General features: G+C 43.2%; 2 protein-coding genes across 5 annotated transcripts in view; one reads left to right on the forward strand and one right to left on the reverse strand.

The window, feature by feature from the left end:
• The window catches only part of triob (trio Rho guanine nucleotide exchange factor b), a gene marked incomplete at both ends in the record, with an annotated part of 78,456 nt that extends 58,464 nt beyond the window's left edge, over positions 1-19,992 (reverse strand). The window contains one exon of the mRNA XM_083678417.1: positions 19,923-19,992. Within this exon, the coding sequence (XP_083534543.1) occupies positions 19,923-19,992 (70 nt within the window). The remainder of the gene's footprint in view (positions 1-19,922) is intronic.
• A 1,982-nt stretch (positions 19,993-21,974) lies between these two features.
• Positions 21,975-24,094, forward strand: part of dnah5 (dynein, axonemal, heavy chain 5) — a gene marked incomplete at its 5' end in the record, with an annotated part of 54,455 nt that continues 52,335 nt past the window's right edge. For all 4 annotated transcript variants that reach the window (XM_083679749.1, XM_083679751.1, XM_083679750.1 and 1 more), the window contains one exon: positions 21,975-22,064. In XM_083679749.1, the coding sequence (XP_083535875.1) occupies positions 21,975-22,064 (90 nt within the window). The remainder of the gene's footprint in view (positions 22,065-24,094) is intronic.

Consider the following 24,094-nt stretch of genomic DNA (forward strand, 5'->3'; position numbering starts at 1 on the left):
ACCAACAAACAGAAACCATACATACAAATACAGTCTTCCATGTCTTGAAAATGAATCAATGTAATCATTTATCATTGAATTTGAGTTAATACAACTAAGAACATCATTTGTGCAGATGCCTTCCTTCTCTTCCATCTTTTGGCAACCTTTCACCTTCATTGGTAGCATTATGAAATCCAAAACTATAATGCTAACTTTTCAAATCATGCAACAGACACAGAACTCACAGAACAGAAAGTAAACTGTAGATGACCACTGTACTGTACCTGAGAGCTGGATCAGAGTCTTCCCTGCCTGTGCAAATTGCCAACTGTGGTTATCCAACACTGCCATCGTAACCAACAATACTCCAGGGTTTACCTATCCAAATGACTCTACCAAAGGGAACCAGCAAATTCCCTGTTCGGCAACCGTGCCTGCCTACGGGTAGGCTATAGGCAGAGTGAACAGCAGGAATACATGGAACAACCTCCCTCCTGGAGAGCTTAAGAAGGCAATGCCAGGTCCTTTGACTTCACCAACTTCAGCTTTTCTCTGTGTCCCCCGTTGGACCCCAAATAAGATTTACTGATGACGAGTGTTGCCTTGCATTAAGTAGTACTCGCTGCTTCACTACTCCACGGAACAAGTAAGCCGGGCAAACAGTTGTCGTACTCGGATTTGTGGTGGAATAGGCTTTGTTGATGATTGCTTTTAATCCTCTCCCTAATTCCTGGACCCCTGGCCATTCACTAGCAAATGCAGTCACTTACACCGTACCACCGAGGACTCTTTACATTACTGTTACATCTCATACAAAGGGGATGACCTTACTAGTGTATGTTTCTCTCTGTGAATCATGACTAAAACTAAGAACTCATTCATAAACCAATAATATGATAGGTATTCTTACAAAAACAAAAAGCTCATTCAGAGCGACAGATTATGTTGGGTTTAGAGCTTTTCAATGGAAAGTCAAGGGGGTATTACCATTTGTTTCTCCTAATTGGGATAACATTATAAGTTGAGAGTGGTTTACTTAGCATGGATCAAAAAGGCAAGGGATTTGGAGGCCCTTACGATAATAACACATCCGCCTGCTGAAAAATGCAGACATGGTTAAGACAAGGTTGATATAGTAGAGCTGAATGAGAGAGCACAGAATGAGTCTGACCTACCATTCTTTTCAGTGTCACATTTGTCCGTCTCTGTCAGACGCCCCTGTCTGTCCCTCAGAAACCCCATGTAGAGAAAGCGAAAGAGCACTGTGAGTCCAGCCATGATCAGATATCCCTACCAACTTCAGATGACACTAAAACTAACAATCGAGTTGGCCCACTGGAAACTCCAGCCGTCAGGGGCATGTAAGCAGGCTTCTGACTGAGGTCCGTCCAGGGTGGTCACATATCTGACTGAGCCATCAGGAATTAATGACCAAGGGAGGCTTATCAGTCCTCAGGAAGAGGGGGAGTCAGCTGTCTGTCAGAGAGAGAGAGAGAGAGAGAGAGAGAGAGAGAGAGAGAGAGAAGGAGGTGGGGGGTGGTGGGGGGGTAGATGCTGGCAGTAGTAGCCCCACTGTGAGGTGGCATGACAAGGATGGGTTGAGTGGCGACGGGGGGCGTGAGGCTGCACAGTTGATACGGCCATAGCAGCTGTGCCCTCCTATCCTTAACCCTGCCCCCTACCCATACCAACCCAACCCTCCACCACCTCTGCTGTATCCACAGAGACTCTCATGCCACCCTGGGCAGGTGACCTGGGGTAAAAGCCCTGGTATTTAATTATAACCCCTATTATTGCACAGGGCGATTTAGACTGGCCTTTCCCCTAAAGCGCTCCAGTGTTCCTCACTCTCTCATTACCCAAACCTTAACTCACGTGGATCTCTCACACTCTATCTGTTTGTCTGAGGGCACTGTCAGGGAGAGAACAGGAGCTGAGGAAAACACGAGGCAAAACAGAGCCAGGAGAGAGGAGAAAGAGAGAAAGGAAGAGTGGTATTAAGAGAGTGAGCAGAGAGTGTAAGGCCACCATAGTGCAGTCTGGGCAGCAGCTGAAGAACAACGTTACAATGAACAAGCCCCGAACTCTGAGAGCCTATTCATTATAAGATTCTATGAAATCTAGCTCCAATTGTGAGGCAGAAACAAAACCAACTCAATAAACCAATCTGAATTAAATAAAACTTGACAACCAAGCAGAAGGGAGAGAAAGGAGCATTTTCGGGGTTCAGGAATACTGCAATGGTTCTGTAAGGGACAAGGAACACTGGCTCCATTGGTCAATGCTGAATATGCCTTTCTACCCTTCAATTGGTGCAGTCTTAATTCATTAGCACTGGAACAAACACACAACAAAGACTCTCTCAACTGTGTGTTTTCTAAGAGTCATTGTATGTAGAAAAAATACATGTTCTGAAAATGTGTTGTAGTAGTATTACCTGTACTAGTAATATCAAATATCAGACCTGTTGTCCTATTGCCTTGTCTTGTCTTTGTGAGTCTGTGTTTGTGTCTGCAGCATGGATTGTGTGAGCCTGTGTTTTGGTGGTTTATTTTCATGTTGTGAGACTGTTATGATGGTTCATCTCATGTTGTGTGAGCTTGTCTTATGATGGTTCATCTCAGGCTGTATCCGCCTACGTTAAGGTGGTTAATCTCGTGCTGTGTGAGGCTGTGCTGAGGCCATGTCAGCTGCCTTGCTGGAAGGAGCAGTTGTCAGGGCAGAGACAGATGGGAAGGTTGCTGGTCGATGTCACAGAGAGCGAACACCAGGTCCTTCCAGACAACTGTACACATAGACCCAGCCCATGCTCACCACATTCAACATTCAACAACCAGGGCCATCCAAAGCTGACTGTTAAAATACTGCAGCATTTCTGTTGTGTTCTAGAGAGGGAAGACCTAGACCTAGAGTTAGTTCAGCATAGCCCAGTGACAGCTAGCTAATGAGCTACTTTCATTTGCAGTCCCTTGTATTGTGCACCTGCTCAGCTACAGTAGAGGCGTCATCATGCTTGTAACATGCCTAAGGCTCCAGCTATTTTGATAAGGCTATTGTAATAAGGTGATATAGTGTGATGTTACCCCTGAAGTGAGCTGCTACAGGATGTGTGTGTGTGTGTGTGTGTGTGTGTGTGTGTGTGTGTGTGTGTGTGTGTGTGTTTTCATGTGCTGCTTGCTGGAGTTCCCACCAGAGACAGACATGTCCTTACACTGTACACCAAGACTCTAATTTCATCTTCCATCTCCCTACCCCCACACAGTCCTCCTCTTCCTCTCACCTGCTTCACAGAGCATTAGAAAGAGGGGAGAATCGTATCGCTCTCGAACACAATGCATCGCGCTCTGTGAATTGCACGCATCAAAAGCATTGCCATGGTATACCTTCCTTATCAAATAATAAGCTACAACAAGCAACAACCAAATAATGTATCTGTACAGCTGTAGCTGTGAAAAATCTTAGGATTCCTTGAACCTACTGTACAGTATATCACCCGTTCTGTAATAAAAAATAAAAGGTTTAGTATGTGGGTGGGTCTGGAGGCGAATGAATGCAGAGAGACACCGTTTTTGTGGATTGGTCTTCCAGTGAGCGGCTGTCTGCTGCTTCTGTGTCACATGAGCAGCATGGATAAAACACTGCCCTCGGGTTCAGCCAGCCTATAGGAGCAGTGATAGTCCTTGTTGCTGTCCCAGGAGTGTATGCATTAATCTGACCTGGGTTTAGCTAGAAGCCTTTTTTTTTCCTGCGGTTGTTATCCAATCAGAAAGGGCAAGATCTCTAGAGCTCTCCAATCACTGGCAAGAGAAGAGGGGGTGGGAGCATGGAGAGAGATAGCATTACTCACCCAGGACAACACAGATGAGCTCATTCAGGAGGAGATGTGCAGACGAGAGATATTCTAATGTTGTTAGGAGCACGATGACACTGACTGAGATGCTTTGCTAAAACACTATTTGCCTAAAAACATTCCCGACTATAAAAATGCCAGTCTGCATCTGCTAAATATTGCCTTCGCATAACAAAGAGTCAAAAAAAAGGTTACGTGGGATCCGAGGGCTTAGCATGTAACAATAAGACAGCTGAAGCCATCAAAGGATATTCTGGTGTGTGATCAAAGAGAGCCACAGCACCCCACTGCTCATCAGAATCGAACACTTGACAGTCATATTTTCCATATGCCTAAATTGAATTCTGTGACACCGAGCATTTCCCCCCCTCACCCAGTCCATTACCTGAGGGGATATGGAAGCTCTGTTGGTATTATTACAGGGGGGGATAGCAGATATATGACAGCAGGTAATAGGTCCCTACAGATAACCCTGTCTCAGCCAATGTTTACAGCAGGCTAAGGTCTGGTCTCCCCTCTGGGTATAGTCATGTCAGGCTCCGTAAAATAATATAGAACAGACCTGACCTATTACCATACCTGTCAAACCATTCACAGACCACACATACAAGACAACATTCAAACCTCTTATCAACGAGCTAAGCTGATGACCTAAGATAGCATGCCAGAGGAACAGCTGAACAGAGCTATTAGGGTTTCCTGCATGCTGGAGGTCAACAACAAAATTCAAATAATGCATTTGGAGTCCACCAAAAGGGGTCTCAAAACCACCAGATAACTTTGGTTAAAATGTCTCTTTTTGTGAATAGGAATCAGTTGACAAATGTCAAACAAAGTGTATCGGGCAAAATGGAGTCAACCTCTCTCATTTCTGCCTCTTTGAATAACACAAATAAACCAATGCTGGTGAAAATTAAGTAGAGGAAATATGGAGAGCCGGAGAGTATGTCCAAACACCTGCAGGGCTGAAAGTCTGTTAAAACCCTGCAAGTTCCTGTTTACAAGCTGTGGAGTTGCAGCCAGCTCCCAGAGGAAGATCCATGGAGAGGTTTCAATTGTGTACACACACACACACACACACACACACACACACACACACACACACACACACACACACACACACACACACACACACACACACACACACACACACCACACACACACACACACACACACACACAAACAATAGAGCTAGTGCCAAATCATGTTATTTACCAGCAACTTCTTTTTTGCATGCATTTTCTTCCACAAATCCAATCAGTGATGTTGTTTATCCTTCTCTGGTCAGCAGAGAGTCAAAATGTAATGGGTATGGGATACAGGGTGTGTGTGTGTGTGTGTGTGTGTGTATATGTATGTGTGTGTGTGTGTGTGTGTGTGTGTGTGTGTGTGTGTGTGTGTGTGTGTGTGTGTGTGTGTGTGTGCGCGTAGCGGGGCATAGAGCAGCGTTTGTGTTTATGAGCTCATGATGTCCTGGGGCAGTGCAAAGAGAGCCCCTCTCCAGTGAGTCTCTGAATAGATTTTCACTAGACTTCTCACCGACAAAGAGCCCAGTGCTGTGAATACACAGACGAGTCCAGAGAGTACGTCTCATGTGTTACTCTGGGATGGAGGGTCACATCCTATGTCCAACACTGTTGTTGTAGCTCTGAACAAGTTGAAATCTCTTATGTAAACATGGCCCATACAACAGCTCTCTCTATCAGATGGAATATCTGAGCTAGCTACACCATAACAACCATGGACATGGGCTGGAGCCACACTGTTAACTCTATACACTAATGACTCTCCGGTTGACAGTCAACATATTCCCACCACTTTCGATTGCCGATTTGATTTCTGTTCCGATTGTTCCTGATTTTGGTCAAGCTTTTTGATGTCTTGTATTTTGCAGAGCAGGCCAGGGGGAGAGTTGGTTTGTACTCCTAATTTTGGATGTTCTGCTCTTATTTTGGTAATTGTAGGTCTTTTTGACTTGGGTTTCCATGCAAACACAGTGCATAACCACATCTGAATTTGTACTCCACCCCTTCACATAGAAACATGGCTAGAAGAGAGAGGAAACAAACTTTTGACTGATATGTTACTATGGAAATCCAAAACAAATATGGCAAATATGGCTTTTTCAAACAGAAACCATAACATAGCATACCGTACAACGAGCTTGTTTGTAGATTGTGGGTACCAACAAACACATGGCCTATTCTGATTTGTCTTATGTGGTCAGTTAATCTGACAGGAGAGTTTTTCTTTGCCTTGGCATTGTTTGAAAACATCACAGGGATCAAGGTAACGAAGGATGGAAAATGTCACAAGGGGAAAGGGAAAAGAGCAGAAATAGCAAATGTGCATATTCAATGTTTTATTTATGATTGCCTGTCAGAAACTTCCAGATCACCAAAGGCAATGAAGCCTTAAGTATCCACATTTGAGGAATTAAAAATCAAAAGTTTTTAATGTGTGAGACAGTCGGTGTCTGGTTCCTGCATGCTGTTCTCTCCCAGTAGGTGTCAGTACACACTGCCCTTTGAGGGGAGACCAGGCGGTGGAGGGAAAGAGGGGGACCAGTCCCAAATTCTCTATTTGGGTTCCACTGCCCCCAGGGGTTGAAAGAAATTAGGCCACAGCTTAGAGGTCACCTTCCATTGAATCATGTATGAGCAACAGCAACAAACACAGCAACATACTGTACTAAACTCAGTGCCTGCAATATCAGCAATTATTATAAAGATGTTTTGTCTTGAGTGCTTGAAATATCTCTACGGTAAGTTTATCCAGTAGACCAACACCTAACAGCCCCCATACATACCCATACACCCCCTCATCTCTCTTTAACAGGGAGTTTACAGGCTATCAAAAACATCCGCTGCTCTATGCTAATGGGTAGTTAGTATTCACATCTTCACTAGGGCTGGTGTGGCAGGGGCCTTATGCTACTTGAGAGCCCTGGCAGGGACACCCAAGCATACACAGAGCTGACAAAACACAAGACTTACAGAGGAACAACTGAGGAAGGGATTCATCAAATGTAGCCTAACTTGAACATCATCTTTTCCCCATCTTTTTACCATCTTGTCTATCGTCATCATTGTGTTGAAGACTTAGACATATTGACTGCTTCTTGAAATATCAAATGCTTTAGAGCAGTGCACTTTGGTCAGTAGAGATATCCATCTTAGTGCATTTCTTTCCGCTCAAGCTTATAGCAGAAATAGGACATAATCAATAAAGCGAATATCTCGCTAATGGACAGCATGAAGAAGCACAATGTGAACCTCCTGCTCGGCTGAGTCATTCCAGTCATTTTACCATTCCAAATTAGGAATACAGTCATTAAAATAGATTAGCATAATCTGTCAGGCGGTCACTTGCTTTACTCTCATATTCAGGCTATGAGGATGTTTATGGTTATGAATATTTGATTTGGTCAAAGTCATAACTCACTCCAAAGCCTTTAGAGTTTAGTATTATATATGTAGATGAAGGTCTTGTGCCTTAGCTTGCAGGGTGCCATTGGCTTAGCTAAGATAATGGTGATGCTAATGGAATGGCAATGGAGCAAGTCCAAGCGACACAGTTGGAGGCAATTATTACCTCCTCAGCAAAGCTGAGCTCTTTCTGTTATGCTATGGTGAGTCCTGCCCTCTGCATAGACTCACTTTACAGCAACCATTCCCCCTGCGGGGAATATCCACACCACATCCTTACAGCACTGTGAGATAAAAAATATAACATAGCAGCAGTGAAAGAAATCAGATACATTGAAAGCATTCATCATTATACCATCACCGTTGCCCTTTTCTATTAAATTGGAAAATAAAATATTTATAAAAAAACTAAATAGTTTCGAAAATCATTCAACACATGACCGACTGTCCTCAACTCTGTGACCTAATTGGCCACTAGAGGATGAAATGAAATGGCCAATTATCCTCCAGTCTTGGAGAGCGGAAGGGTGTCAGGATGAAAGACTCAAGCCCAAGAAGAGCATGTGGAGGACTGACTGAAGTCATGTCCCAAACCCAATACATAGGTATAGCCAAATGTTAACTGAGCTAATCACATTCTGCTGTGCTCTATGGCCCTATCAAGCACTCAGATGTAAACACCGCTAGTGCAAGGGCAAGCATAATTAAAACAGATGAATCATGAATCTGTTAGAACAACGGAAATAGCTATTTGAGAATGATGTAATGCAGAACCTGCTCCAAATGTCCAGTAGGACATCGTCTGGCGAAGAGAAGTCCCTCTCTAGCTGTGATACAACCATCAGAGATGAGAGTATAAATACTTACAGAGTCCTGCAGAGAGTATCTGCATGGCCATGGTTCTCCTCTCTCACCCTTCAGCTCGTTTAGCAGCCAGGAAGCAGCGGAGAGGGACTGTGATGGGTTAAGCTCCATGGAACAGGCTAGGGCATCCGTGATGTGATGGTGCAGTGAGACTCACCCTTGCTATCCCCTGTGTCCTCCCCAGTGCTCTCAGCAGGCCCTATGCTAAGAGCTTTGTAATTGAACCAGCCAAGCCCCATCTCCCTTACAGTCAGTGAATCCCAATCCCCCACTCATCGTTCTCTGACAGCCCATTGGCTGGTGGTGGTGGTGGTGGTGGGGGGGGGGGGGGTCCATCCAGAGGTTGATGATGATGTGAGTGTGATGGACTAGAACCTCTCACATGCATCAGTGCTCTCTCTAGGAAGAGGCAGTGCTGGCTTGTGGTCCTGCCTGGGCCCTCCTCAGAGGTGCAGGGAGAAGGGAGGAGGAAGCCTGCCACTGAGGGCGATGCCGTCAGGCTGGGTAAAATCATTCTCAGGCTCAGCTAAGAGGTGGCTACTCTGGAACACACGGGACGAGAGCAGAGGCACACACAGCAGTGGCCTGGACAGGGGGCGTGGCCCCAATAGAGATGACTCAATGACATCACACAGGGCAAGGGTTTCCTTATTTTGCTGAAGAAGAGAATATGACTAATACTGAGCCGACTTAGATCCTTGAATGATCATTGACATTTACCTTAATCCACAGTCATGGACCTATGGCCATATACAGCTCTAATGGCGCGGCTGCTCGCCTTAAGGATTCCCTTAAGTAGGGACAGAGAGTGATGTCTCTGCCATCTTTATTCTGAGAGCAATTCCAGAAAATCCCTTCGAGGACAATCAAGTCTCCTGTTTACACACAAAATGAGTACAGAGTGTGCTCACTGCAGGGAGCTATGTAGAGCAGATGGAGTGCCTATTTGCATAAATGTATGATCACATCTTGGTTCCTTGAATCCAGCTGAAGTTCCTGGACAGCGGTATGTCAATACTAAGACATTAACGCTGAAACTACACCAACACCGAAACGAGAGTGTACTGCCACAGCTCTGTTAAGGCAGTTTTCAGGGTGCTGCCCCAAGAGTGAGATGAGATGCGCTACCACAAACGTTGATCTGATGACAAAATAGCTTATATTTCAGAAAGGGAAGCTTTTTGAATATCATTTTGGCTACACTTCATAACAGGAGGTTATATTCTTGAAACCTCAACAACTGCAATTTCAATTATTTGAAGTAGCCTATACCTGCATGACATCAAGAATTGCTTCAACACTGTTCATCTTTTTTTAATACCCTAACCCTAACCCCCCCCCCCCCCCCCCCCAAAAAAAAAAACAAAAAAAACCAAACAACCAAAAAAAGCCACAGCAATCTTAAAACTTGCATTTTTGTGACATGGATCACAGTTAAGACAAATAATTGGGCCTATACTGTATGTTCTTCCATTAGAATGCTGATGTGGTAAAACCATAATTAACATCCTCTAAATGTCCATGATCCACCTCCAAATAGGTACCCTATTCAGCGTTTCTTGACCTACCAGTGCCATGGAGAGTCTACCAACATAGGTCCAGTGTGAACCTCTCCTTTTAAAGGTACAGTGCAGTACTGGAATATGTATCATTCTATTCTATAATTATATATAGCGAGGATGTTGGTATATCCCTGATAGGGCTAGAGCTGGCACACTGCTCATTCTGCAGGGCTGCATGCTACGCTATACTGTAGCATGGTGGGGGGAGGGACGTAGTGTTACACAGTAATTGACTTAGTTCCACCCTTCGCCTGCAGGCCTGGTGGTCATGTGCCTCATATATCTACGACAACACAGCTGAGAACCTGGGCTGCAAAGCACCAGTTTAGCACAAGCTCACATAGCATTCTGAATGCTAGAATACATAGAAACTATGCCTAAACAAAAACAATGCCAAATATGTGTGAAAACATGCTTAACCTTATCCTCGTCATCTTTTTAATTTCATAAACCCCCTTGTAGTCAGTGCTTATCCATAATTAGAGAGTATACTGTGGGCAAATAATTAGCTTTATGTTGATATCCTACACTGGAAGGCGACAAGCTGTGCCATTATAAAACCACCTCTGTGGGTGTGATCCATGATGATCCAGTTAAGGGCTGCTCCATCCCTCCCTCCTCCCTGACTGCATGACCTAGTCCAGCTGTCTCCATGTCAGCCTCTTCAGGGGGTCCGACTGGCCTCACTCTGCCTTTCTCTATGCCCCTGTCCTGGAACAACAGGGGGCTATGACGACCCCCACCCACTCCCCACCACCCAGCCCCTCTCCTCTCCTCTCCTCTCCCCACCTCACAGTGCTCTTTACTTCATTACAACATGGACCGATGCTAATTGCTAAGCAAACATCTCCTCCACTCTTCCGCCTCTAGTTCTTCCAGGGGCCGCTGTGAGCAGCAGAGCACTCGCCTGCTCCACTCTTCTAATTGCCTCTGTGAGTCTTCATACGCCAGGGACACGGAAGTCATTCATGAGCAATAATGAAAGCTGAAGTGCCACCGTCTCACACCCACACCCACACCACCATCCCCACCCCCACTCCCAGCCTTCCCTTCTCTTCCCCATCCCGGCCTCTGTGAAGCAGCAGAGTAAAAGGAATAGCCAATGAGCTCCAGAAACCACTTACTTCTCTGTTTGAAACAGACCAAAACATGGGCGGCAGGGCAAGATCTCGGCCTTTTTTTTTTTCAAGCTGCTGAGCCGAGCCAACCAACCCTCGCCCTGCAGCACATGGTTATTATTATTCAAAGGGAGATCCAACAGCAGAAACCACACAGTAGAGTTCTGACTGAGTTTAACCCACAGAATTAGAATGTGAACAAAAGCACATGTGGCAGCTAGAGAAGGGCCCAGTGTGAGTTAGCAGAGCCCTATTTCACCACATTTCACTACAGCTAGACTAGTCAGACTAGCAAGCCACAAATCAAAACGGACGGTGAAAGCAAAATCATTTACTCCTTCCACATCCAGTTAATGGGTTTTAGACGGCCCGCCTCCATATTACAAACAATGTTTACATCACCAAACATTTTTGAAGGAATAGCAGCTTCAAAGCAGCAGACAAATAACAGTGATTATGATGTCAATAATATAATGAATCGTGACATATCAGAAATAAAATCACAGTCATTGCATTGGGAATGTAAAATGAATGGCATCTCCCAAGACTCTTCCATTGGACTCCATCCTCATTCATTATCATTCATAACTAGCCCTCACTTTTGACAGATACGGCATGGTTCAACTCCATGGTTTCAAGGTCAATTGCCACTGATTTAGACACGAGTCTAAGTGATGGAAAGTTGGTCTGTTGATCATCACTAGTCCAAACCCAGGTTCAGCAGCATCCTGGCAGGCAGGCAAGATGAACCAGGTCAACTATTAATACACAGCCTGCTCCTCTCCCCCCCTCTGTGTCTGCTCCTGGGTGTCTGGCTGCTCCTCACTCCTCCCTCCTCCCTCCTCCCTCCTCCCTCCAGCCACAGCAACCCCATGCCTTATCTAAAACACACTACTTATTCTGGATTAGTTTGGTACCTGTGGACTCTTTAGGTAATAAGTAGGCCTATGCACCAAATATAATTACTGTAGATTAAGTGAATGTGGTGCTTTGCCAAATGAACATGTCAAGCATTGTTCCAGGTCAGCTGTAGCTATCTAGCTGGAAATGGATGTACTGGCTTGCACTCAATATAATATAACAAGCCTTTCACAGCACCAGTCTGAACATAGAGTAACTATGAATATTTAAGTGTGTGAGTGAGAATGAGTGGGAGAGAGGTTGAGAAAGAGAGAAAAAGATGGAGAGAGGGAGAAGAAAGAGGAAGCGAGGGGGGACAGGAAGAGAATATGTCAGTATACGTCTGAGTGAGTGAGTGAGTGAGTGAGTGTGTGAGGGAGTGAGTGAGTGAGTGAGTGAGTATGCAAGCGAGTGTGCATCTCCTCCTGCTTTCGACATAAAAGGAGCCCTCATGTTTTAATGCATGGCCCGGCGCGGCTCGGTGACGACAGCAGGCCTGATGGGTACTGACAGCATGGGCAGAGGTTTGGCAGTGGCCACAAAGGCTTCCTCTGGAAGGTCCTTTTGTGTTCCCCTCTCCCCCGGGAACACGGAGCCGAGCAGAGCAAAACTGCTCCCGGCATGCTCCCCCTCATACACAGCAGTGTCCAATTAGAGGAGAGACAGCCCCCTGTTCTACTGGGGCCTCTGGTCAGGTGTACAGTTCATTCATTCACACACAATCTAGTACACACTTTCACAGATGACCGTACAAGCTATTGTCTTGTCCCTTATGGAACCAGTCTATTCTGTATGGGATGCTTTACCTGCTAACTGTACTGTCTCCTTGCTGGGTTGATTAGCAGATAGTAAAACACAGAGGGGATAAAGGCATTCAAATTCCCAAGCTTGATCCTAATATTCATCCTGGCATGAGTCCAAGTCTCAACCGTTTTTATGTGTCAGGGCTGTTTTACTGCTCTCCTGAGCAGGCCATGTTTCATTATAAGACCTTCAATAAAATATGCAATATGCATTGCTATCATGAAACCACTAAAAAACAGGAATGATCAGATGTTTGCCTGAATGAAGACAGATATGGTGATTAAGCATATTAGCCACGGTCTGATACATGCCAAAATGAAGGGGGGGGGGGTTATTTCCAGCACTAAACAAAACAACACGAAACATGAAACCCACTAAGGAATGCACATAGTTGATTTTCCCTGGCAGCAGAAAGTAAGCAAAAATAATCATAACAAAACATGCTTCTGCCTACTTAGCATTGAAAATAGCCATGGGGGGTTTTCAGGGGATAGAAATATTTGGTCAACCTTGGTGAACACACTTAAACCCCTTTTCCCTTTGGCCAACTGGACATCTTTGGTAGGTGCTAAGTCAGCAAATTCCTTAACTGAAACAGAATATATTGTGTATTCTACACACCTGCAAAGTGTAATCTAACATAACTGTTATGCCACCAAAGGTTTCAATACTGAAATCCACAACATTTGGAGACTAAACAACACAATTGAAATCACTTAATCTGATATTGATCCTGTAACAGTAACCATGGAGCATGAACATGTGAGACAACAATCTAAGAGAAGACATACATGAATGGAAAAACATGCATGTACAGTATGAATATCTCACCTCACCAAAAGGCATGTGCAATGACTAAACACCACAGGCAATTGATAACCAGTTGCAAAGTTTTTGGGAAGACCTGACCGCAAAGAACACATACGCCATGATCCCAAGTAGTTCTCTTGCTTCAGGTGCCGTGAAGCAGAGCTGTGTCACCTTGATCTAGAAGAGGGTCATTGCCTGGTTATCCATGAAGAACTTCATGGGTCAAAACTCAATACTCTATATCAATTTAAAAGAGGTAACTTGCCATTCAAAAGCATTAATCTTTTCTCCAATAGAAAGATTTGATTGGTCAGAGACTGATCTATCCCCTATCAGGTAGCCTAATCCAATGCAAGGTGTATGTATGAAAAATGAAAACAGAACTACAGAGTAACTAACCCTATACTATAAAGTGAAATCTCCAAACAAAAAACAACAATGAAAAAAGCAAAGACAGATATACAGTACCTGCTGTTTGGCTCGGTCCATCCAGTTTGGGTTCACACTTGGGAAGAGAGCAATCTAGAAAAACGAGAGAGAGTTAAAAGTCAATGCAGTGGTCTGGCTTTGCGAACTTCCTACCTCGAGTCTCTGATTACTGCCTGCAGATGATGAGAGGGCAAGGAGGAGCTCTTTGATCTCAGTATCTGGATACTCAAAGAGATTAAACAGCATTAGACATATGGCCTAAGGGGCCTGACACAGAATTTAACATGCAACCAAATTACTTACAGAAGACCAACTGATAAGGGAATTAATCATTTAAAGCTACCGAGTGAGGATCTGTATTTGTACTTTTTGAGGAAACCATATCTGTGAGGCAAAATGTTGGATCATCAACCAGACTCTTTAGACATAGTCTGTCTTTTTCACTACTCATTACTGCAGCGGGTTAAGGAAAGCTCTTCTTTTTGACTGACACGCTTCTGTGGCAGTGTTGTTGGCTGTTGGCAGTGGAGAACTGTTTTCTTTCTGGGTCACTCCTCTATCAGACAGTGGCACGGGACAGCTTAGCTCTGCCTGCTTCTCACAAGACAAACCAGCATATGCTGCGGCGGATTATGGGCAGCAAACTGCAGTAGGGATTCAATGTTATATCAAATGGATGGGTCGCAAATGCCAGCACTCCTCTCTCTAAGACATGTGACAGGGCATTTGCATATGATCACAAACTAGGATAGGGAGAATCTATAGATCCACAGCTACAGTACTGTTTGGAATGAGAACTAGGTTGTGTCATGTTTTAATCATGACTGGTATCCCACTCCGGCCCATTCACCTTCGGGGGGGGGGGGCTGCACGATGTGTATAATGCTGAGTGAGCTAAATTACCAGCCGTACCTACAGTACTATTCAAGTGGAGCAAATGCTGTAATGTTTCTCATTCTGAAAAAAAAATACATGCAAGCATTTATGAATGGATTGATGACATTGTATTATGTGGATTTAAGGTTTTTCTTTTCCCTTTTCCAACAAACCTGGCCGAGGCCGCACGTGATTTATACGAGCCAGGCGAATGCTGGCCTGCCAGTGCACACAAGGAGGATCTAAACATGTTAGTGTCTTCAAAGAGAGAGGATGTTTGGCTCTGTGTGGAGTTCCTGTTTGACAGGCTGTGCACAGCTGTTCACTAGAGACAAGCACAGGGCACACAGCTGCAGCCACACTAAACATCCCAACACTACAACTGTGGGCAACGCTTTGATTCCAAAAAACTGAGGCTGTTCCTCATTCCCTCATTAAAAAAGGAAAGACGTCGCTCAATCGCTCAGAACAGACAACGCAGGACCTTTACTTGAATAATAAAAGAGTTACAACGTGAATATATTCAAAACATAAAGCCTATTTACAGGTATGCTTTTTTTTTTTATTTGCCTTTATGTATGATGAAAATAAAGGATCACACGCCCAGTCCATATGCACAGTACCACATATACACTGAGAATGTGAAGACCCACCATCAGAGACAGGGATTGTTATTACACAAGATTAGAAACATAAAACCCATCTGTGGCTGTTGTTTGATATACTGCAGTTCGTCTTTGAGAAGCAGGCAGCATCCTGGGAGGCCAGGGTGGTTGTGAGATGTTGTGATTCCAGATGCCTCCTTAGTGTTGGGACTGGGAGGGAAGGGGAGGGGGAGGGGGCAGGGAAGCTGGCAGGCTGGCTGATGTTGACGGATAGGAGATCCCCTCTTATCAGATGAGGGATTCCAAGGAGACACACAGCTCAGCCCACAGCCACTCTTTATGACCGACAGTACCTTCCTTCCTTCCAAACCCCCAGGCAACATGGGTGGTAGGAAGTGATTTATTCCTCGCTATATTTCTGAGTGAATTAAGCCGTCCCTTAGGCTAGCAATCGACCTTTGGAATTCTACTTATTGGCATTGACTGTCCTATAATAAATGTTTAGGTTTTTTTTTGCTCCAGAACCATATTAACTTCATGTTATTCATATGACTTCCACACAGCCCACAGGCAGCATAACAATGTCTATAGAGTCCGACTGCTACTTTGATTGGACCGTGGAGACACATGGTCCAATCAAGTTCTGTGGGTCAGGAAGCATTGCCATGGATCCTCTCAAATACACTGCTGTCCTCTTTATAAACAGCTCCAATAAACACATCCATAACAGGCAGCACTTCAACATCTGGTCCCCATTGTGAGCATACAGTAGGGCTTTTTTCAAGAGACAGAGAGGAGAGGGGGAAACCACTGAGAAAGACTGGGCAAAACAACTCAGTCAAAAGCTCCTCTTCCAATTATGAGGATGGCATGGCCAAGGCTGTTTCATGCTGCTGTGCCACTCGGTGCTTAGACTTCATTTCAACCAACTGCCAATTACATGGCCATACTGTAGGACGCAGGAGGATTCTGACCTTGTAGAATACGAGGCAAATGCAGGGCGCACTCCACCCAAGCCTCTGCTACTCTATAATTTGCAGCGTTGTCTGTCTGTGTCCTCTTTCTCTCTCATAATGTGAATTGATTGTGGAGCATCCTGAGCCCTACGACATTATTAACAGAGCTAAGACTTATTGGTTGGTTAAAGTGTGCTCCTCAGCAGACAGTTTCATTACATAAGACTGAGCTTTCTGCCTGGATAAGCATGATGATACTGGATGATAATAATGCTGCATCACAGCACAACGATTTGGCTCACATTACAGGCCAATGGGTTCAAGATTGACAAAATGGCTCATTGTCAATGACACTCACATTCCATCTCTAATACCTTGATGGACATGTCGTTTACCAATTTTGTGTAATTAAACATGATCTCATGTTTTTTTTATTCTAATATTCTTTCCTAAAAGGGAAAGACTTGTGCACGTCTATCCATATATAACACATATAATTCAGTTAATCTAATTACAGTTGATATAGACAGTTACCTTGACCTAATATCACCACTAGACTGCAAGTAATGTTTCAATGGAGTGGGTACATAACAAAAATAAGTAGCTTTCCTATCAACCAATCAAATGCAAGTACTCAACACGCCTCATGCTGTGATTGAGAGTCACAGACATGTACACAAAGTGCATAGTGATTTACACCACTGGCCATGTAATGGTCCTTCTTGTAAGAACAACACAACTCTAATATGATAAATGAGCAAAGCAGCTATGTGGTAGCAAATGGCCCCTGACTACGACATTCGATACAGGACAAAAATAGAAGGCACTTTCACATAGTAAACACTAGATCTTTGTTGGAACCAAAAGTCTCATTAAACCACTGGTGGTATGACGGGTGACTTGTATCCTATGACCCTGCAATTATGAATGAGGGGTGCCTAGCTGCACTCATTTGCAAACATGGTGTCACAAAAGTTGTGTACACCCCAGGCAACACTTAGATTAGGTTATACTTGTGTTGTGGCACTTTAAGTAACAACATTGTACAACAACAACATACAACAACATGCAACAACATTGCACTTAACTCATTTATGATGCACTTTCAATTACAAGACTACTATACAAGATAACAATAACAGAGTGCTGTTACTACACAGGTGCAGTATAGACCATGACGCATAAACTATTAGAATGCAGGAATTTTTGAACCAACTTCATGATTCACACAGTAACAATTACTGAAATGACATCTTGATTTGGGTCACTGAGGGCAATGCCACAGTCAGCTATGAATAGCCACAGATCAGCTCTGCATTACAACAGCTTACAGTGGACAAAATGATGTTCATTGCACGGTCAAGCATGCCCAGATTAAACAGACCAAGACATCATTATACCTTCCCAAAGCTCAACATCAAAAACACTCCTTCAATAGCTTGCGGTCCCATATTTTGAATTCTTTGGGACATAGTCCTAAAGCTTTATGTGGGCTCATGGAAATCCTAGGCATGCTACAGAGCTGCTGCGCCTCATTCTCAAGTGGACTGAATAACTAAGTTATGACAACCTCAAGAGGGTGACTCAGGACACAATCAGTGATACTCAATGTGGGACTCGATGAATAATCTCCATCTGCTCTAAAATGTTTAAATCAAGGAGAAAGAGAAATAGATGCACATAAGCAGTGATTACAAAGGAAACTCTAGCCTGCAAATGTGTGTACTGGGTGAGGGCACAATTAAGCTCAGAAGAATATTTTTTTGATAACCAAGTTCCCTCATCAAGCTAAATATTCTGTTATGAGTACAGTATCATCTTACATTTTAGACTAACTCAAGTATCATCAAGTTAGACACTCTCAAACAGTCTGACACTAAAATTAGGCTGGTCTTAAATGACATAGAGAAACTTGGGGCTGTCTAGTGCGCCACAAGAGTCCTACTCAAGGCTCAGTGACTAACTAGGGCATCGCGGTGCACCCAGAGCAAACAAAAATGTGTTCAGTGCAACAAGAAAGAGCAGCTGTGTGCCAAGATTTCTACGCTCAACAAGCCAGCAGCAATTAGGCAGCATGCTGGAGAGGTTACAGAAAGTGGGATGGCCTCTTTTTTTTTCCAGCATGGCTCTAGGATGAATGGGGTGTAGGATACTGCCAGACATTATATCCATTGCTTTGAATGGCCGTTTTGACACACTTAGAAATCATGTTTTCCTTGCCTCTCTCATCACTCTCCCAGTTTAGGCACCTACAATATCAGTGTGGAATTGGGAAGCAACAAAAGGTCACAAAAGACATTCACTATAATGTCCTATAAGAAGTATCGTAAATGTGGGTGCATTGGGTACAATTCACAGTCAAATGCTGTTCATACAGTGGGCCAACATTATGTCATCTAGCTATTGTCAACTTTCCAACAAGAACAAAAAAAGTAGTATTGGAGAAACAATGGCTACATTCCAATTGTAGAGAATGCGACAATTGATGACAAACCATTATAACATTCCACACTGTCTGAGAGAAAATGTGTGGTTAAACTATTGGAAGGAACATTGGGGAATTTATGCATGCTGTACCGTGTTAGAGTCAGCCTAGACTGTACATAATATCAACAAATATTATGACTAATTTGAGGAGCCCAGTGAGGATAGGTTTACTGTAGACCTACAGTATGTGTTTTAAGCTGATTATTTATTATACTGAACACTGCAAGGACTTATGATAACTGGCATACCAGTATGAACTAAATCACTTTTCTTTCCAAAATAACACAGACCTGGTCATGTGCAATTCTATCCCAACGTGTGTGTGTGTGTGTGTGTGTGTGTGTGTGTGTGTGTGTGTGTGTGTGTGTGTGTGTGTGTGTGTATATGTGTGATCAATGGATATGGTGGATAGCAGATGACCTTTTGACCAAGAGGCACCAGGTGCCACAAAAACAGCTGAGAGCAAATTAACAGCTGCTAGTGGATCAGAGGTGGTCTCATGGTCTGAGAACTTTCCCTAGGTAGGTATGCTACACTCCAAAAACTGTATTCAACACAGTTGTTACCTACAACATACTGATGATAATTAGATTCTAATATTTGTTCATAATGCACAGAGTCGAAGCATTCTATGTGGTTTAATCTACTTGGGTAAAAATACATTATGTTGAGATTATCAGTGATTACTCTTGGTTGGTATTACTTCCATATCATTAGAATCATAGCTACAGCAAGGAGTATAGGTTGTGCGTAGTCTCCGTTTTTCTGTGCGTATATCTCAGAAAAAATCCCTGATAATATGCAGCCTCTTTACCTGGGCTGCATTGACAGTCAAAACAATAACACACAATATATATGATTCTGTTCTATGGTTTAGCTCAAAGCAAAATGTTTGTGGCTGTGACGCATAGCCAAAGATACTAATTTGAGATAACATCACCAAGGGAGATTGTAATTGCTTTAATTCCATTTCTATATAATGGCTAATCCATCAACGACATATGCTCTAATTCTCAAAATCACATTTAGTGGACGATATTTACTATAATCATTTACAAATCAAATGCATGAGACCGACAGTCGCGACTATTGCTGCTCTTTAATTATTAGCTCTCTCCAACGCATCATCTCACCATCGACCCACCTACACCTACAGCTGGCATGTTGTTTATCAGTTTGCTATCTACACAGGAACAATGTATCAATACCCCACCGATGGCAGTACAGGAGCATCGCCCCTCTTTGACTTACCGGATTTGAAAAACGCCGCTATGTCGGCCGCGTCCTTAGCAGCCTCATCTATTCCCTCTCCAGAGCTCATGGCTGGAATCACGATAAAGAAAAAATCCACCCGAGAATCGACTTTCTCTAAATTTTCCACAGAGAGGGAAATATAACAGCTTTCATTGAAATGCGAATGGTCTACTGTAATAGTCACGCAATCTGTTCTCTTTTCAATAAGCAACGTACCTCCATCTTGGCTGGAATGAAAATTCTTATTACCGATCGGCGGCGCTCCAGAGCCGAGGGGGAAGTCTGTTGAAAAAGGGGAGGTCTGAGAGTGGAAATCCTGAGATTCTGATGCAGTTTGTCACAATAATACCTTACTTTATTAGGTCTATATTATGAGAAAATTCACTGGGTTGTGCAGCCGAATCATCCCTACTGTAAGACATTAAACAGTTTATGCGTAGGCATATCTCTATGGTATATTGGAATCGATGTAATCTACTCCATCACTGGTAGACCTGCATGATTGCAGAATGTAATTCATCTCAGGGATAGGACTGAAGAAATGTAACCCCTCTCAAAATCATAGATATGCAAGGCAGTCCAGGAGATGAACATAATAATTCTAAACATATTTCTGATTATTTGTTTATCCATAATTGTTTACCTTTACAAATAACCTACATTGTTTACAAACATGTTTAACAAGCTTATTTGTGTTATGACTGGGTGAGGCAATTGTAGGCTATACCTCATAGGTTATATTCCCATAAGATCATTAGGAAAATGTAAATGACCATTAAACAACAGTAAATATTTCAGATGGTACCTTTAAACTGTCTGACTCATGGTTGTTTCCGTATAGGAGTGTAACGCTGTATGGTGAGCGATGTATCTAGCCTATTATTTGCCTTCCCGTGCCCTGACTTGGTCGTGCGTCTCTTTCACGATCGAACACTGCCACCTAATGCTTTCTACAATGCGTTGTAATTGATTTGTACAACATACTGGAATTCCAAAAGCACGCACGGGAATGTTTTTTGTTGTTGTTTTTTTGTTGTAAGTGTCAAAATACACATAGCCTATCGAACATTGCAAACTAAGTGCATGTTGCCTATTGATTACATGCCATACTAGAAAATCAGCATCAAGGAAGGTGACACCAAGAGGCTGAACAAGCTTATTAGGAAAGCTGGTTCTGTCCTCGGTGTCACCCTGGACATTGTGGAGGAGGTGGCCAATAGGAGGATGAGGACCAAACTCCTGGCCATCATGGACAATCCCTCCCATCCCCTACATGATACTGTGACAGAGCAGAGAAGCTCCTTTAGCAACAGACTACTACAACCATGCACTAAGGAGCGCTATAGGAGAACTGTTCTGCCTGCCGTAATAAGACTGTACAACTCCTCCTCCGGCTGGCTCGATCGGGATGATCAGAGTCAGGCTGGGGGATGTTAAATCATACTGGACTGTTCTTACTGTATATAATGTTTCAGATGTCTATTTTATTCTATTATTCTATTGCCACTTTATTTAGTTGTTGTTGTTTGTGATGTGAGCTGCTGTAATCCTTAATTTCCCCTCGGGGATCAATAAAGTACCTGTCTATCTATCTATCTATCTATCTATCTATCTATCTATCTATCTATCTATCTATCTATCTATCTATCTATCTATCTATCTATCTATCTATTAAAATTAAAGACAATTCACTTTGCACTAGGACAAAAACATCTATAGAGGATCATGGACCATACTAAATCACGTAGATTTGGGAAGTTCCTCTCCTGCACATTTGGATTCGAATCATGTGGTACTGGCGGGATGGGCATGCTGACTGCATGGGGCTACCCCCTGAGCTACCATTCCCAGAAACTCACGTTGACGTTACCAAGGAAACAGCTAACAACACATTATTGGTGGGATTAAAGTGTTATCTGAGAAGTGCAGCTCGAGCCAGTGTGCTGAGGACCAAATGCAAAAATTCCACGTGACGTACAGAGCTCATCAGCCTACTTTCAGAATCCTGAAAATTCACACTTTACTAAATCCTCGTGGTGGAAATTAAACATGTCTTATAGCCCCCGGTCTGCGAAGTCCAACTTCAGAAACAGGTCCTCTCAACCCTCAGCCCCCGTGGAATCAATCAAGGAAATGCAGGTTTGAGATGGACTTTTGAGATAATATTGGGTATGTTTCATGGGAGGTTTGTTCATCATTTATTTGTCGGGTGAAGGCATATTGTATTTTTGATAGTCAGAAGCCTGCAAGGTGTTGTATCTTCATCCCTCCCTCCAATGTTGGGGTCCTGATGAAGAGCATTCCTACACTAGAACATTGTTTGTCTCTAAAATCACACCCGATGCAAGAAAGTCTTTGTTGTAGGATATTTCTCTAATTTCCATTCTATTAGATATAGTGTAACTTACTGTAATCAGTATGGACATAATTAGACTGAATGGGCTCTCAGTATTTTAGCATTGAAACAGTAGTGTGTGGTTGACTCTTCATTATCTACTTTGCATACAGACCTGTATCTATATCACATTAATCAAATTACCAAAATGTCATTTTCAAGAAATGTAAATTAGGGTGTTAGGTGTTAGGATGATGATGTCCGATGTTATCTTGGACATCATTTCAGTCTGTTGTGTCCTTGTGAAGCAATACCTGAACGAGTGATCTTTGTGTAACTGTAATTGCAGTATACTGGTTGTGTTATCTCTTTCAAGTACCAATAGTGAGACTAGAGCTCTGCTGTAGTCACAGTTGGCATTTAATTCAAACCATGTGTATTATTCATCAGAACCAATTATCTTGATAGCTACTAAATTCTATTGAATAATACTATTCTGAATTTAAACAAGTCATGAATGGCTGCCAAAAGTCACATTATGGCGTTTGCTCTTTGGCACCCTCTTCTGATAGATTGGGTTACACAATAGACTGGGGGATACACTGTGGCCAAAATATATGCAAGATGCATTCCTGACCTCAGTCCAGTAGATGGTAGTATATCCACAATGTTGATGTACGCTCTGCAGTGAATGGTGAAATGAATGCCCTACAGTAGTAAGATGATTATGGAAAACATGGTGGAAAGAAATTAATAATTTACAAAGGGAACTCAGTTGCTGCAGTCTAGCTACAAAATGGCTACAACAGATTGTGTTGCTCCAAGTGGTGATGTCACTTGAAGATAATAACGACGGTTTTCATGTATTTATTTATTATTATATCAAAACAGATCTCTTGCTAAGAGGCCATAGGAAGCAGATGAAAGGCGTAGGGCAGACTAATAAATATCCCCAAGATTTTACTTTGAATTCTGTTGTTATGTTAGAGCTGTGATGTTAGACAGGCCCATCATTGTTCCCTCATTAGATAATCATTAATGATTCTGAGCACTCATTTTGGTTCTACAATGCCCTGGTTTGAGGAGAAGGGAATTGTGTTTAGATTTTCCACCTGAGCGCGCTTCATGCCAGTCATCAGTCAAGTGCGATGGCAGCAGAACAGAGGGATACTCCAGATAACCTCTCACCTCTAGCCGCAGTGGGACTCAGCCAAGCCGAGGACGTCATGACCAGAGATTGAAGCTGACAGTGTCCCACAGAGTCACCACACACCCGGCTGAGAAACAGCTTCATGTCCCAGTGCAAAACTGTCTTTTATGCCCTATATACACACACAACCAGAATATTTGATTAGATATAGATGTTTTTCCTGATCAGAAAACTATATATGGGAAATATAATGATTTGTTGTCACTTTCCAGTGCTCTGCAGACTGACATTTCTTAGATTTATAATTGGGTATCAGACTGTGATAGGAGGACATGCAGTGGCGCGTTGTCCAACCGTCAATGCTCCATGATGGGAGCTTCACAGTGTTTCAGTATTCCTGGATGTGAGACTGTCCAAGTGTGGGCTACATCCTCCACCAGGAGAGAACTCTCTCTCTTTCTCTCTGAGATCTCACCAGGTCATACATTATTCATTAGGGACTCCTGTTACACTGTTCCCCCAAACGAGATGGCTCGCTAAAGAAATCAGTCATGCCTTGGTGAAATATTGATGATGTAACTGCTTTTAAATGCAAAGCTTCGCAATCATTTTCCAACTATCAAACACTCTCAAACCCCATATGGAGGCAGCTGTGTCTCTGATCATCCTGTGCCCTTAATATGT

This window comes from Argentina silus, assembly GCF_951799395.1.
Source record: "Argentina silus genome assembly, chromosome: 10".
NCBI classification, from domain to species: domain Eukaryota; kingdom Metazoa; phylum Chordata; class Actinopteri; order Argentiniformes; family Argentinidae; genus Argentina; species Argentina silus.